Source organism: Melanostigma gelatinosum (genome assembly GCF_949748355.1).
Source record: "Melanostigma gelatinosum genome assembly, chromosome: 13".
Lineage (NCBI taxonomy): Eukaryota > Metazoa > Chordata > Actinopteri > Perciformes > Zoarcidae > Melanostigma > Melanostigma gelatinosum.
Genome location: NC_136646.1, coordinates 22,305,267 through 22,319,986, shown reverse-complemented (window position 1 = coordinate 22,319,986; position 14,720 = coordinate 22,305,267). Strand labels below are relative to the sequence as shown.

Sequence of the window (14,720 nt, the reverse complement as noted above, 5' to 3'; positions counted from 1 at the left end):
TCTTGGCTCGTTGGTATCCAGTCATGTAGACAGTTTAGGATCTGAGACATCTGCTCTTCTGCCTTCATCACAACAGTGAAGGGGAATGTGGTCCTCACTGAAGTAATGTCTCCAGACAAACTGCACACGTCACTGTCCGCTTGTTTGTAGTAGAAACATTGTTACCAATGAATCCCAAGTTTCATAATCATGACTTTTAAACTGTCTGTTTTCTTCTGCAGGGTTTTACCTGATCTCTCCCTCAGAGTACGAGAGGTTCTCGCTGTCTGCCAAGATCCTCACTGAACCGCTCTGCTCCGTTCAGCTGGACCGACCGCTAGAGCACACACCGGCCAGGTAACACACACACACACACACACATTATTCTGCTATTATTGGTGGTACCACCATATTACTACGCTTATATGACTCATTGATCATGTTAGTGTTCATTCTGTACACATGACATCTATCGCTCTTCTTGCCATCCTGGGAGAACGAGTGTCCAAGGACAGAGGATGTCGTATGCAGTACACGTTGTAAAGCCTTCTGAGGCAAATTTGTGAAGTTGAGCAATTTAAGATGAATTCGCTGCCATTAGCAGATGTCTATTTGTCAAAGTTTGGTCCTCGGTAATCTTAAATAACGTACATACCTCTTGATATGTAAATAGTGGCAATACTTCTCGCTCTCGCTCGCGCTCTCTCTCTCTCTCTGGTTACCACCAGCTCCGGGCACTCAGCCGCATGTGAAACCAAAGAAATTATACTTTTACTGTTATTGCTGCATTATTACTCCATCTGCTGCCAAAGTAAACTGTGTGTCTGTTTCAGCGACGGTACGACGACGCCGCCGCAAGCCAACGGAACCCACAAGAACCCGATGGGTCAGGCTGAGGGTACGTCCACACACACACACACACACACACACACACACACACACCCTGTCTCCCCCTGTCCACGTTCCCCTCTTCATCACTCTCTCTTCTCTCTCTGAGCCTCTTAAACTGCCTCACAGGGGTTCCCCTCCGGTCTCCATGGTAACCATTCAGCATGCCTCTGCATACCCCTCCGATTTGGGTTTGTTTATGTCTCAGTCGGCCTTTTCACGTTGATATGTAGGCAACATAAATATATTCCAAGGCAAGTTTATTTGTGTAGCACATTTCAACAACAAGGTAATTCAAAGTGCTTCACATGAAACCATTAAAAGCATAAAGGCAAAAGTAAAGGAGATTTAAAACATACATTGAAACAATAATCGATGTCTCCCTGAGACATTACGCTGCACGCAATCAACCATACACTGCCGCAATTCTGCAATTACTCGCACACAAACCACGTCTGGAAAAGATCTCTGCCGATCTGCGTTTTACGGTGTACGCCTTGCACGAACTCTAAGCATTGATGCACCATTAAAAACAGGTATGTTTACAGCAGAAAACAGTTCTACTCGACTTGGCTAACTGTTGTTTTTGATGATGAGTGAAGCAGAATGTGAGGTTCTCACATTAGCGTCTCACTAATATTATATGTGGCTCACATAGTGTCTGTTGCCATTCCAGATCCTCTTCTCCTTTGGTTTGTTTACTCTTGTTTTTAGCTCTTTCTTTTAGTCTCCACCAACTCCTAATGGAAACATCTGGACCTTTAGCTGCTAAATGCGCCACTGTGTTCTCCGGCTAGTTGCTGACTTTGCGTATCTGCAGTTTGGTGTTACGCAGGTAGTGAACAGTCGAATTTTAGATTTTGTTTTTTTTGCTGAAAACAGCTTTCTGCTGCTCTCTATGAGAACGGTAAGAGTGAGAAAACAACATAAAGACAGTGAGCTGAAAAACGCTTAAAAACGTAATTTTCTGTCTGTTCGTCACTACGAGTTACTTTGACCCATTGTAAATGTAAAATGATTGGTTTAGAGCTTTGAGGGAAAACGGGTTAGATTTGGAAGAAAATGTGACTCGAGCAACGCTTGAACTCAGAGAGAGGAAACAAAAAAGACAGATTTCAGCCATCTTCATTTGTGCTGCTGAACTCCCCGTTTCTGTTCATCTTCATTACATTTAAACATGTCGGGGTTTTGAGATCGGACTACTGCCGACATTTTATTCACTCAATCCGACATTACCGGGGAACGTTTTCCATGAAATGTCCTCCAGCAGCACACATTGCTGTCCGTCTGCTTCAGTCCCCGGCTCTGTGGGTTTCTCCATCACAGGACAAACGGACGAGTCTCCCAGCTCCCTGTCCTCTCCCATCCTGGACACCCCGCTGGACTCCCCCCTCAGCGGTGCTGACATCACCCTCGACTCCACCGGAGAAATCACTGTGGAGGACGTCAGGGATTTTCTAACGTACGCGCACACATTTATGCACATGTTGAAGCACACACACTGCTTTCACTGCTTAAAATGACAATAAAGACAATTACATTTTTGGTTTGTGTGTCTGCCGCGCAGCACTGTGGACGAGGCGGAGAATAACCTGAAGAACATTAAAGAGGAGGAGGGACACTCGACGGGCATCCTCATTAACTAAACAGGTGAGAAACGAACACAAATACTCCGCTATGAGCAGATGCATGGAGCTCACACTTACTGAGACGCAACTCTGGGTGTATGAAAGGGGATAGACACACACACACACACACACACACACACACACACACACACCTGTTTCTAATGGAGCTGGTCCAGAGTGTGCAAACTTCAAAGTCTTTCTGTCTGAGTGCTGCATTCCAGTAACAAGCCCGAAGAGCAGAAATCTTTTTCCATGCAGCTCAATTACATTATTGTAACAGACTTGTGTGCTTTGTATTAGTGTGTCGTAGTGTAGCTCGGGGTTTACCAGCTGTTGCCAGCACAAATACTCTCTCGTAGGTGTTATTGTTTTCTAGAAGACATATTGGAGAAGATGGGAGCTACTGGATTTGGCACAAAGTGAGTAGATTATCGTCACCGTTGGACAATGAACCGCGGATGTTTATCATCACATCTACTGATAAAAGGGCTTTACTTGACTTTTTGAAGGTTACTTATTCTGCACTTATTGCACTCATTTATTCAGCTGCACTCGGAGGAATTATAAATCATTATGAATCAGGAGGTAACGTTCTCCTCCCATGGTCTGTCATCTCGGCGCTTCATTTTATGAAACTCTGCTACCCTCTGGTGGTGCCATCTGAACATACACATAATACTCCTCAAGTCCTGTACTACTTTATTATTTATACATACCAAGGAAAATATACTTCCTTTTTTTTTGTAGTTTATTTTTAGTTATTATTACTTTATGCCCAAATTAACATGTTTTTGTTATTAATTAATCTGTCTGTCTACTTTTGATTAACTTTTTTAAAAATCTATGTAAAGTAGATCTTGAATGCAAGACCCTAAATGATGTCTTTAAATGTATTCTCTTGTCAGAGCAACAGTCCAAAACTCACATTTATTCAATTTGAAGTCGCACAAAAAGTAGAACTGCAGCAAATCCTGTCAATCAAGTAAATGATTTAGTTTGGTAAATGACTCTAACGCATTAGATTTTAACATAAACGAGGTGTACGATGTGTTTAATTAAGGTCAGCATTTTTAAGGTAGACCTTCTTCTACCTAACACCAGTTACCACCGTGTGCTAAAGCGTTAGCATGAAGCTACAGCCTGATGTACAATGATGAGTGTTTCTTTTTTGCTCATACTGTTTTCTGATTGTTACTGAAGTATTACAGGGAGGGGCTCAAGTGTTCTGGATGGACCGGATTTCAGTGCTGGACCACAAACATCTCCCATCATCCCACTGTGGAGCCCTGCACACACTGGGAGGGAAGGCTTCAGACTCGTGCTGTTTGTTCCTCCAACTGGAAGAACTACCGGTACATCTTCTTCTTCTTCTTCTTCCTACATAACCACTTTGGAAACATGACGCTGCCTCCCACATGGAGCTAGAGACAGCCTACCTGGCACAGCGGGCCGCCTGGATGGACTTGGAGCGGATGATTCTGATTTCATGCACTGAAAACTGAACTCTTTTTTTTTTTTTTCTCGTGATCCATCTCGACGCTCTGTGCGATTGTGTTCCTCCTTGGCGCTTCTTCCCGAGGCGACTCGATGGTCGTTGGGCCGTTACAGGAGACTCGCCAGTGACGTTTCTGTGTTTTTATTTTTCTATCCACAGCTGGGTTTGGTCTGAGGCTTCCCCACAGTTGGAACTGTAATTGGCGCCCAAATGGCGCATGTTGGTTCCTCGTGCACACTCGTGGATGCGCTGCTTAACGACACCAGAGCCCTGCGAATGACCCGTGTTCATGAAATGAGGGTATAATACAGCGGGGACTGAGCCGGAGCGTTGTGGAGTTCAAGACAGGAAGGAAATTAAGTATTTTGAACATTGAAGTGGGTGAAATGTACATTCTTCCCCTCTTTGGTGCCATTGAGTGCAGTTGAAATGTTTCACCCAGAGTCCGAGGTGGCGCGTAAACATTTTCAGACCTTGTGTTTAATACACACGAGCACATCGCCAACAAGGTTTCGAGAAGCTCTCTGGAGGAAAAAGAACTTGGATAATGAAGGTGTTTTGTAATACAAAGATTGATGTTCTATTGCATTTTTGTTTTGTATGGCTTTTGGAAAAAGTAAAGATATTTTAATGACTAGAAAGAGGGTACGCAAGATGAAAGGGAAAGAGCTGTTAAAGAGGGAAACTACGGCGCTATGTATGAAGAGCTAGAGCAGATTTAGGTGAAATGATATTTTTTGAAACACCTTTATTGATAAATGCATGGCCCAGGTTGCAAATACATTTCTTTATCTTTCAGGCAAAATCAGCAACTGTTCAGAGCTCAGAGCTTGTTGTGGTTAATGTTCCAGTTTGGTAAAATCCGGATTGAAGAACCGAGAGGTGAATAAAGAGAAGGTGAAGAATGTGGCTGAACGAAGCGTTTTTAAATTCTCCATCTCATGCAGAAATCTTTTTGACGGGACTCAGGGAAGTGTGGCGAGGGAAGCGAAGTCGGTCTGAATGCGAAGTGTAACGTACTGTGTACTGTGATGCACCCTGGAGATTTCTTTTGTGGGTTTCTGTGAATCGGTGCATTCTGGGTAATATTGGCTAGATGTGGAGCTTTGATCACTGGTATTTTTAACCCTTTTAAAAAAAAGTTTTACTGTGTAAAAAGAAAACTATATACAGTATCTTTCTCTAGACAGGTTTATAACGTGAGGCCGATGATAGAGTAACGGTTAGAGATTTGTAGAACCTGTCGTAGCCTAAAAACCGCTCAGTATTCAAGCTTTGTGATCATGTAAAACTAAATAAAGTAAGAAAAGGGACTTCACTACTAACTATTGTTACTCAGCAGGTATGAATCATGTTAATGCTTTTTCACTTTTGTGTTAGCTTGTGTTGGTGCTCTGGTTGACACGAATAATTAACTTCTTGATGCTGCAGCTGGCACCATTTACCTTTTTTTTTTTTTCTCACAATTAAGAATTAGTTTCTACTTTTGTTCAGTGTGTGTAGGATTTTAATCGGGTCATTTAGCATTTTGGCTGATGGAGAATTGTGAATGTTAATAAAATTATTTACTCTATAGGAATTGATTGTGGTTTGGACTTAAAGTGGAGAGTTGTGAATCGTTTTTGTTAGAATGAGATGTTTATATCTTCGTGGAGCTCGCCGCCATGTTTGTACAGTAGCCCAGAACGGACAAACTAAACACTAAATCTACCTGCTGTAGCTCTCCTGCACGAGATGTTTCAGTTGGTTGCAATCTCACCACAAGATGGCGCCAAATCCTACACACTGCCGCTTTGACTTAACATTGTCGGACTCGTGCAGTTTTTAAATAAATCAATGCTTTCCTCTTCCTTGTCAAAACCTGGGGCCTCAGAAGCGGGCTGCACAGGTCGGTAAAGAGACGGAATTGTTTTATCCTCAAACCTGTAGTCAGTCCTCAGACACAACTAGCTGATCATAAAGACTGGAAACCAACAGAGAAGCAAAAAAAGTGCATACATGAAGCAAAATACCTAATAATTACCTAGTACCTAATAATAAAAAAAATTTAAAAAATAACTTTAAAAATAAGTAACTTTTTTTAGTTAACGAATCCTCAATTTTCTAAGTGAATCTCTTTTTTTTTTAAAGAAAATTGCTCAGGGTAGAATAGATGAAAAATGTAATTAAATTTAAAAAATGAATGAAATGGCATTAAAAGAAAATTATTGAATTAAAAAAGAATTCCATTTAATTAAAGCAATTTATTTAATTTACAAAATAAATTTAATTAAGTTCATTAAAATACATTTTGAACTTAAACAATTAAATTAACTTAAATAATTAAATTGAATTAAAAGTCATAACATACTATGTTGTATATAATTTGTAGCATAATACATGGAGAAGTCATAATAGTATTTCACAAAAATCATGATATAGTATGCCATAAAGGAGTCATAAAAACTGTCTTTGTGTAGTATGCCTTATCTTTAACTTTTGCTCTGTCTTAAAAATAATATAAGTTATATCTGGAAAAAAGAGCAGAGTGATAGCTCTGTAAAGTTGCACATCAAAACACATTATCAAACCGACTACAGATCAGCCATACTGAGGAACTGACATCTTCATGGAGCAGCAATGAGCAATATCTTTAAATCTTTACAAACTAACACTTTTTTCAAAGGATAGAAGAATTACTAATACGTTTGTATTTATACTATACTTTGACGGTCTTTTTTTGTGATGTACTATTCTATGATTTTGAATGACGTTTTTTATGACTTTATACTATGCAATGACATATTTTTGGTATGACGTTTTTAGTAACTATTTTATTTTAATAATAGTTGTCATTTTAACAAGAGCACCGTAGATATGCAGAAGTGCATGTGTTTTTGGATGAGAAAGAGATTATGAAAGTGCTGTCGACACCACTTTCAGAGCAGAGGAGACATTTCTCCTGGTGTGATGACTCCTAACGCGTAAACTATCTTTCCCGTGACGCACATTTGGCGCGAAACTCTGTTTGGAAAGCTAACGTGACAACGGAGTGAAGGTAGAAATGAGCAAAAAGGATAACGGTAAGAGTTAGCTTTTATTTCCGGGTGTTTTTTTAACTGTAACAAGCTAGCTGGTCGTATCCGACACTCGTATCAACGCTCGCTCGAGTTCACAGATAAAGCGGGTTTAGCTAACAAGCTATCAGCTAACGTTAGCTACGTAGCTAACAACATAACAAGCTAGCTCCTAATACGCCCACCTTTACAACTTGATATATATGAGCAAAAGCAAACTATGTGGGGTGTTTTATTAAGTCACATGGAATAAACTGCCATTGTTAAAAAGTGGCTTAAGCTCACTTGAGACCTAACTTTAACATAGAAACAACGACGATCAGTTAACGTTACCATTTGGGAATTTTGTTGTCCTGATCACATGTTGACGTCATCCACATGCGCCAGCTAGGGAGGTTAACGTTCACATAAAAGTGCATCAAGTCAGTTTTAAGGATGAAGACCATACTAATCTAGCTTTTTCTCTCTTTTGTTTGAGGTGTATTAAGTATGTTATTTTACCATTTGGGAATGTTTGTTGTCCTGAGCATATGTTGACGTCATCCACAGGCGCCACGCTCATCCTCACGTATCTGAATGAGAAGAACAGACCCTACAGCGCTCAGGATGTCTTCTGTAATTTACAGAAGCAGCATGGTTTTGGCAAAACGGTGAAGAGTAATCCTTCAACCTATGAAGATGCTGTGGTTTGTGTTTGTGCCACTTACAGTCAATGATTGAACTGTTGTATTTGTGATTCTCCAGGCGGTGGTCAAAGCCATGGAGCTGCTGGCTCTGGAGGGCAAGATAAAGGAGAAAACATATGGCAAACAAAAGATCTATTTTGCTGATCAGGTCAGTGTGTTCATCAGAAATACTATATTGTTGTGGAAAGTAGTAGGCACTGGAAGTAATATATGCAAAAACATTTTCCCTACAGTCTCAGTTCACAAATGTGAACGAGGCCGACCTGAAGGCGATGGACGGTCAGATCTCACAGCTCAGTGCAGAGGTGCAGTCTCTCACCCAGAGCTGCAGACAGCTGGATGCAGGTGCAGTAAACCGGCCATCTTTACAGCTTGGTGTCTATAGACAGAGTGGGGGGGCACTCTGAGCCTCATCAAGATTTGTGCATGTTGCACTGTTTTATGATGTTGCTAATAGCTACACAAGTACAGTAAATGGTCCATATGACATAGTTATGAATATTATAAAATTTCTGCCAATGGATCTCCTTAAATCCTACATTCCTACTGTGTTCTTGCTGTACTGCATTGTTAAGAGGATGCTGTGTACATTTACGTGACTTGTCCACTGACAGAGCTGAAGGAGCTCAGCAGCTCCCTGACAACAGAGGAAATTATGTCAGAGATCCGGGAGCTGAAAGCAGAGTGTTCCGGTTACAGAGCACGTCTGGAGAAGATAAAGTCGGCCACAAATCACGTCACACCGGAGGAGAAAGAGAAGGTCCGGGGAGGCATTTATGCTTTTTAATTACAGCAAAACATCTTAGAAACCTAGTGAAGATACTACTGTTTTTTTCTGTTTTCTGTACAGTATGGTCATAATAAACAATATACTCATATTATTTTAATTTACAGGTTTACAAAGACCGGGATGTTTACGTGAAAGAGTGGAAAAAGAGGAAGAGATTGGTAACGTATACAGAGCTGCAATGATTAGTTGATTAATAGATTAACTATTTTTATAATTATTTTATTTAAGAAAAAATGACTTTCTGGTTCCAGCTTCTCAAATATGATGATTTGCAGTTTTTCTTTGTCATAGATATGACAATAAATTAAATCTTATTGTTTTGGACTGTTAGACAAAACAAGCTAATTGAAGACATCACTTTGGTCTCTGAGAAATTGTGAAAAGCATTTTTTCACTATTTTTTAAAAACACTCCACGGATAAACTGATGTAAAAAATAATAAAATGTATATTTGGTGGTAAATACATTTAAATGAGAGCCACAAAACAGCTTTTGTGTATTTTGCAACTGTATCCTGCTACTGCCTTATTTTAAATATTTAAGACGTCAGTATCAACAGTACAAGTGTTAGAAGCAGGAGATAAAAGATGAGAAAGTAGATCTGTAGACTCGTGGTAAAAATACATCTGTTATTATACAAAGAAAAACGCTGTTGCCACTAAATTCTTAAACTTTGTTTGTTGTCCTCAGGCTTCAGACATGATGGATGCGATCCTAGAAGGATATCCTAAGAGCAAGAAGCAGTTCCTGGTGCGTGAAACCTGCTCATAAAATCCACAGTCTTAACTTCTCTTCATGCCGCTACTTGCAAGTGTTTTTGTTCACAGTTCTAACGAGTCGTTAACCTGTTTCCCTCACAGGACGAGGTGGGAGTGGAGACGGATGAGGACTCTAAGGTGGTGGTTCCCAGTACTTGAGAGAACAAAGAAACGCTTATTTATGCATTTCATCAATGTAATTCCACATCAGAGCGGTCGGAGCCACAGCACACTTTATTCATGGCTTTTCTCTTGAACAGATCGTACATCTTTAATAAAAGTTGAATGGAAAAAAAAAACTTCCACTGTAATAAAGTACATTTAAACATAAACAGCTGAGACACACTAACACTACGTCACGTCAACACAACACTGGCGGATGCTTGTCGCCTCTTCGGCAACTTTGGTTTATTTTTTCCCTTTTTTAAAGACATAAAATGAATGCTCAACCTCTGCTGAAATGTCAACGAACTATTATATTATGGCTTTCAGAGCTTCTTTGCTCATCTGTGTTAAACTCCATATTGCGGCCATGTTATTTAAAACATGGATTGTGGTATTGTGGAGGGTTGTCATGTTTTTTCCTCTTTCGTTAATCATACTTTGTACTGCTTCTTCACTCAGTATTGCTTCCAAGTTATTAAATGTTCATGAATTGTGACGCTGAAGTGCGAACACTATTTCTCCAGCAAAAGAACCAAACTCATCTCTTCATTAAAGATGTTTACTGTTGTCCAGCTCTGTGATTTCTCCTTTTCTGCTGCACTTCTTTTCTTTGTGGTAAATTAAGCCAGACAATAATTATCTATATTTCTATGAATAGGTTTACTCTTTAGATGGTGATGTACAGTAGATGGTTATTATAAAACATCAAATGATAATACTTAAAGCAACAACACAGTAATAAGTGATCATTTCCCTTTAATTAAAGCAAGAACAGTAAAGTGTCTCTTTGTTATTTTACTTATTCAGATAAGCCATCATGATAATTAGCTTGTTTATTAAAAATTAAAGTTGAATCTTTTGTAAATCTCACTGGTAACCTGTGACTGGTGGAGGCTACAGTGACGGTTCAGTCTGAGCCTGTTTCTACCAGCTGGTGTTGAACAGTCACACGAGGTTCAGACTGTCTATAGTTTGTGATGAACTAATACTGACCACAGTAAATAGCATCATGGTGGCATTAAAACCACTGAAATATCAAGAGATTACATCATTTCATTTTGGAAATGCTTACTGGAGAGTAAACTGCAATCTGATAATCTTATCAAAAGTATACACATGAAACAATGATCTCTAAATCTGAATGCCTTACACCTTTGTCACAATAAAAAGTGTAATAGTTTGTTTTTAGGCCTCAGTAATACATACTTGATGTACCAGAGAGCGAGGGCGTGTGTTCATCACCCGTCTCTTTAGTTCGGAGACTTCAGAAGCAACGCGACCAATAAACTCAATCTATCAGAGGATTTATTTAAGGGCAACTTCAGATTGTGACTACAGCTAGTTGCACACTACACTGTCACAAACATACATTTAACATCAACATTCACAAACGTATTTACTTCTGAGCGCTTGTATTTCTCAGCAGAACAATATCAAGAGATATGAACAGTCGGCTAAGGACGAAATATGCTCTTTCATCTGCCCGTGAGCACACTTACGATCAGAAAGTGGGAGGTCGAGGTAATCCAACGTGCAGCCAGCGAGTCGCTGATGAGCTGAATGAAGTGAGTGTAAATACTGAGATGTGGCCGGAGGCTGATTGAAGTTTCTTTTATAACTTCACCCTGAGAGGCCAGAGTAAGACCAAAAGTCAATTCATGAGAGTTCAGTGCAGAGCGTTCACTCAGTCAATAAAGCTGACCATTGAGCTGCCGGAGCACTCCGACAACAAACTCCCTCAGCGTCTAGGAAGCAAGGGAAGGAGCACACAGACGGTTATTATCTCAACGTTAACTAAAGCCACACTGACTAGCTTCATCTCAAAGACACTCGTCACCTGTGGCTTGCAGTGCTCCTCGATCCAGCTGAAAACGCAGGCGGAGAGTTCCTGAAAGCTGCTCACGGAGACAGAGTTGCTGAAGGACTGGAACAGGGAGTCCATGATGCTCTGAAACACGTTGAACTTGACCTGGTCCGACACCTGGTCCTCTCCCTGCTGTGGGTTGTTCTGGTGGGCCTTCACTATGTGCTCATAGTTCCTGTTGAGAGAAGGTCATACGTGTTGGGACTGTAGAATAAATAATAGGAAAAACAAGCTTGGCAGAGAAAGTTTGCAAACCATCTCACGCTTTCATGATTTTCAGCGCCATCACTTCTTTCCTCAGTAAAGAAACTTCCTCCTCTTGCTTCTTCTTTTCTTTGTGAAGGAAATTGATATAGTCGATCGCTGCAAACAAACACAGAAACGCACCCGTCAGGGATTTCGTCGCTCCACACAGATTTAAGTTTCCTTTTTTTTAAAGAGGTGGTGGCTCCACAAACAGCAGAAATGCTGCCACTTCTTCTTTCTCCGCGCAGTGCAGATATCTCTCTGCTGTGTCATATTTCTGTCTCCATCTTCTTCTATTGAACTAATTGATATCTATGTTTGTATTCTCGTCTTTTTTTGCCTGCTTTGAAAAACTCTGACCTTTGCTTACTTGGACCTATTTACCATCCTGCCTTAAGCGATGAGATATCCAAATACAAACATCACTCACAAACGCGAGCGCTAAGTGTTCCTCCATTAACTCCTCCTTCCTAAGAGGAGACATCTTACTTTTCTGTAGCACGGTGGCTTTGCTGATCTTCTGTGCTCCCACTGCAAACTCAGACTGCTGCTGGCAGGTTGGCACGATGGTCTGGAGGTCTTCGTAGCCTTTCTACAGTAAAAACAAAACAAGAACTCTGAAACATTTGAATGCGTGTGCTGTGTATCTGCAGTAAGTCACAGAGACCGATCTGCGGTCTACTGGAGCTTTACCTTGATAGCATCCCGACGCTTCTGCTCAGCTTGTGTGTGCGCTTGTCTCCGTCGATCTTTATACGAGTCCTTAGACGACGTCTCGTGTCTGTAGTCGCTGTCTTCATCATCTATTCCACAATATATCAACTCAGATTAAGAAACACGTCTTATCTATACACAGGCTGTGCTTCATGCTCTCTCTTCTCTCCGGCAGCAAAATCACACATACTCACTGATATTGAACTTTTAATAAAAATCTAAAAAGATATCCCCTCAAGTGTTGTCAGGTGGCTAACAGGTACCAAACACTGGACCTTCGTCATGTCAGCAGGAATCAGAGAAGCTGATTCATGACTCAAGTTCTAGAGATAATTGTAGTGCACGTTAAACTGGCCTATGCTAGACATTATTCAACAGAAGCTAATCGTAAAACCGTGCTGACAGAATCTGAACAAAGCTACGCGGATGCATCACAGTTCTGCGTGCGCTGCATTTTATTCAACAGCATAAACTGCTCTTACTGGTTTTTAAAGCTCCCCATTAGAATTACAGTTATTAAGAGTGAATTGAATCGCACCTAGCAGCCGGACTGGTTTTTACAAAAAAATATGTTTCAGATTAACAACGAGCGTTTACTTTGAATGAAATGCAATTCTAAAGTATTTGACAGAATTTAGAGAACAAGTATACGCATCACGGGGGGGTCATTCAAAGTGGGGCACAGTCAAAGAAAAACATCACATCAAAATCTAAAAGTAGCACAAACTCAGTCTTTAAACTGTCAGCGCTGTCAGATCCCCGTGGTACGAACAGAATACCTGTGTTTGGGACTGAAGAGGCACTTGTTGAGCCGATGCTGTTGGCTCTGGACACAACGGAACCCTTTCTGGACGTTTCAGCAAAGAAACCTACAGCGCAAGACAACAGACACTGAAGATGTTTCACTGTGAGCCCAGAGATAGATTGACATGTTAGCTCAAGAGACTAGAAACACAAGGTGACCATCATACAGCCTGAATATCACACGATGTGACAAACAACGGGATGTGAGCCGGTTGGATACTCACCAGGGTCAAAGCCGCTGTCGCTGAAAGCGCCGTCTGTCTGCTGAGCCATCGCCAGACAACAGAAGATGGAGAAAATAGAGGCTGAGACACTGGTATAAAAATATAAAAAGGGCAAAAGAAAAACGTGCTGCCCTACATACGACGACAATAGACCAACAGCTCACCTGCCTGACAGTCTAAACCCCAATTCAAGTGTGCAGTATCCAATCAGTGATTCACAGTTTGATCCGGGGCAACACAACACAATAGTTACTTTAATGTAAGGCTCCAAAAAACTGGTTCTTGTTCATTTTCACAATGAATCCAGGAGTCCAAACACAGAAAACGTGTTCAAGTCTTGCAAACTGTTCGGAGTGTCTGACTGACCAAAAGGTTTTCACTCTCTACCTACAACAGAGCCATGTAAAGAGAGGATGCCTGAATAAAATCTAGAGTCTTTAAGAGTCTGACATGCTTACAATGAGTCCTTGATCTGAGGAGGATTAGGAACAATCTGTTTACAGCTACTGTCCATATAAACAGCTGGATTATTATCAGAAGAGTCATTAATAAATGATTACAGCGTTACATCGCATAGGGGAACGCTTCAGTCAATACTGTCAGCAAAGGGAAAGTTCACCAAGTTATTTTCTAATGACAAATATACAGTGTTCTGATACTACACCAGTGTTACACACAGTTTAAATGTAATATAGATCACACAACACTAAAAACAGTAAAAATCTGCAATATAAATACAATTATTCTGTCTGTATATATAATATTTTAGTTATTGGTGTTTTTACTTATTTAACATTCTTTACTGTTTTATGACTTATAGTACTTGTTTTGATCTTGTTTTTTTTACTATGTCTCTTGTTTGCACCTTACTGTGTGTGTGTAGCTATATATATATATATATATATATATATATATATATATATATATATATATATATATATATATACATATACATATACATATACACTCCACTATGCTGCTGTAATCCTTTAAATTTAGATTCCCTGCACCTTTCTGGCAGACTCCTCAATGAATGTAACTTACGTGGATATTTTAAATAAGTAAATAAGAAAAGTAAAAAACAAACATGCCATTTAAAGTGTGTGCAAATCTACTTTTATGTACAAACGAGTAACACGTGTTGTTTACTTAACGAGCTCACTGCTGTCGCTCTGTGACGTTACACCTAGCTGCTAGCTAACGTTAGCTGTCGAGCTAACAAAGCGCTGCTGCTACGTCAGCAAAACTTAAACTGCTGGACTGTTTGACACGTATCACTGCCGCCACGCGGCAGACGTACGAACCGATTTAACTACACAAAAGTAGCGGTTAACTGAGTAACTAACTAACACCAGTTACTTACTTTCCAGTGGTCCTCTGGAGACGTTGTCGGGTCCGTCATCCTGGAACGTAAAATAACTAA

The 14,720-nt window shown here is 40.3% G+C and overlaps 3 protein-coding genes across 4 annotated transcripts in view; 2 read left to right on the top strand and 1 right to left on the bottom strand.

Annotated features, from left to right (window-relative positions):
• The window catches only part of llgl1 (LLGL scribble cell polarity complex component 1), a 29,016-nt gene extending 23,459 nt beyond the window's left edge, over window positions 1-5,557 (top strand). The window contains exons 20-24 of the mRNA XM_079281925.1: window positions 222-336; window positions 813-877; window positions 2,194-2,329; window positions 2,435-2,517; window positions 3,696-5,557. Of these exons, the coding sequence (XP_079138051.1) occupies window positions 222-336; window positions 813-877; window positions 2,194-2,329; window positions 2,435-2,513 (395 nt within the window). The 3' untranslated portion in view covers window positions 2,514-2,517; window positions 3,696-5,557. The remainder of the gene's footprint in view (window positions 1-221; window positions 337-812; window positions 878-2,193; window positions 2,330-2,434; window positions 2,518-3,695) is intronic.
• Window positions 5,558-6,978: 1,421 nt separating this feature from the next.
• On the top strand, window positions 6,979-10,012 carry psmc3ip (PSMC3 interacting protein). Its single transcript, XM_079281928.1, has 8 exons — window positions 6,979-7,052; window positions 7,596-7,696; window positions 7,791-7,880; window positions 7,966-8,077; window positions 8,347-8,492; window positions 8,627-8,680; window positions 9,213-9,272; window positions 9,383-10,012. The coding sequence occupies exons 1-8, from the start codon at window positions 7,034-7,036 to the stop codon at window positions 9,437-9,439; spliced, it is 639 nt and encodes a 212-aa protein (XP_079138054.1). The 5' UTR covers window positions 6,979-7,033; the 3' UTR covers window positions 9,440-10,012.
• mlx (MAX dimerization protein MLX) lies at window positions 9,478-14,720 on the bottom strand (the record flags this gene model as incomplete). Of its 2 annotated transcripts, none has more annotated exons than XM_079281927.1 (8): window positions 9,478-11,190; window positions 11,283-11,484; window positions 11,573-11,672; window positions 12,045-12,147; window positions 12,249-12,358; window positions 13,049-13,138; window positions 13,298-13,334; window positions 14,661-14,720. In XM_079281927.1, the coding sequence occupies 8 exons, from the start codon at window positions 14,697-14,699 to the stop codon at window positions 11,134-11,136; spliced, it is 738 nt and encodes a 245-aa protein (XP_079138053.1). In that variant the 3' UTR covers window positions 9,478-11,133. The 2 variants fall into 2 exon arrangements, with proteins under 2 accessions (XP_079138053.1, XP_079138052.1); XM_079281926.1 differs by having other exon boundaries at window positions 13,298-13,337; window positions 14,661-14,699.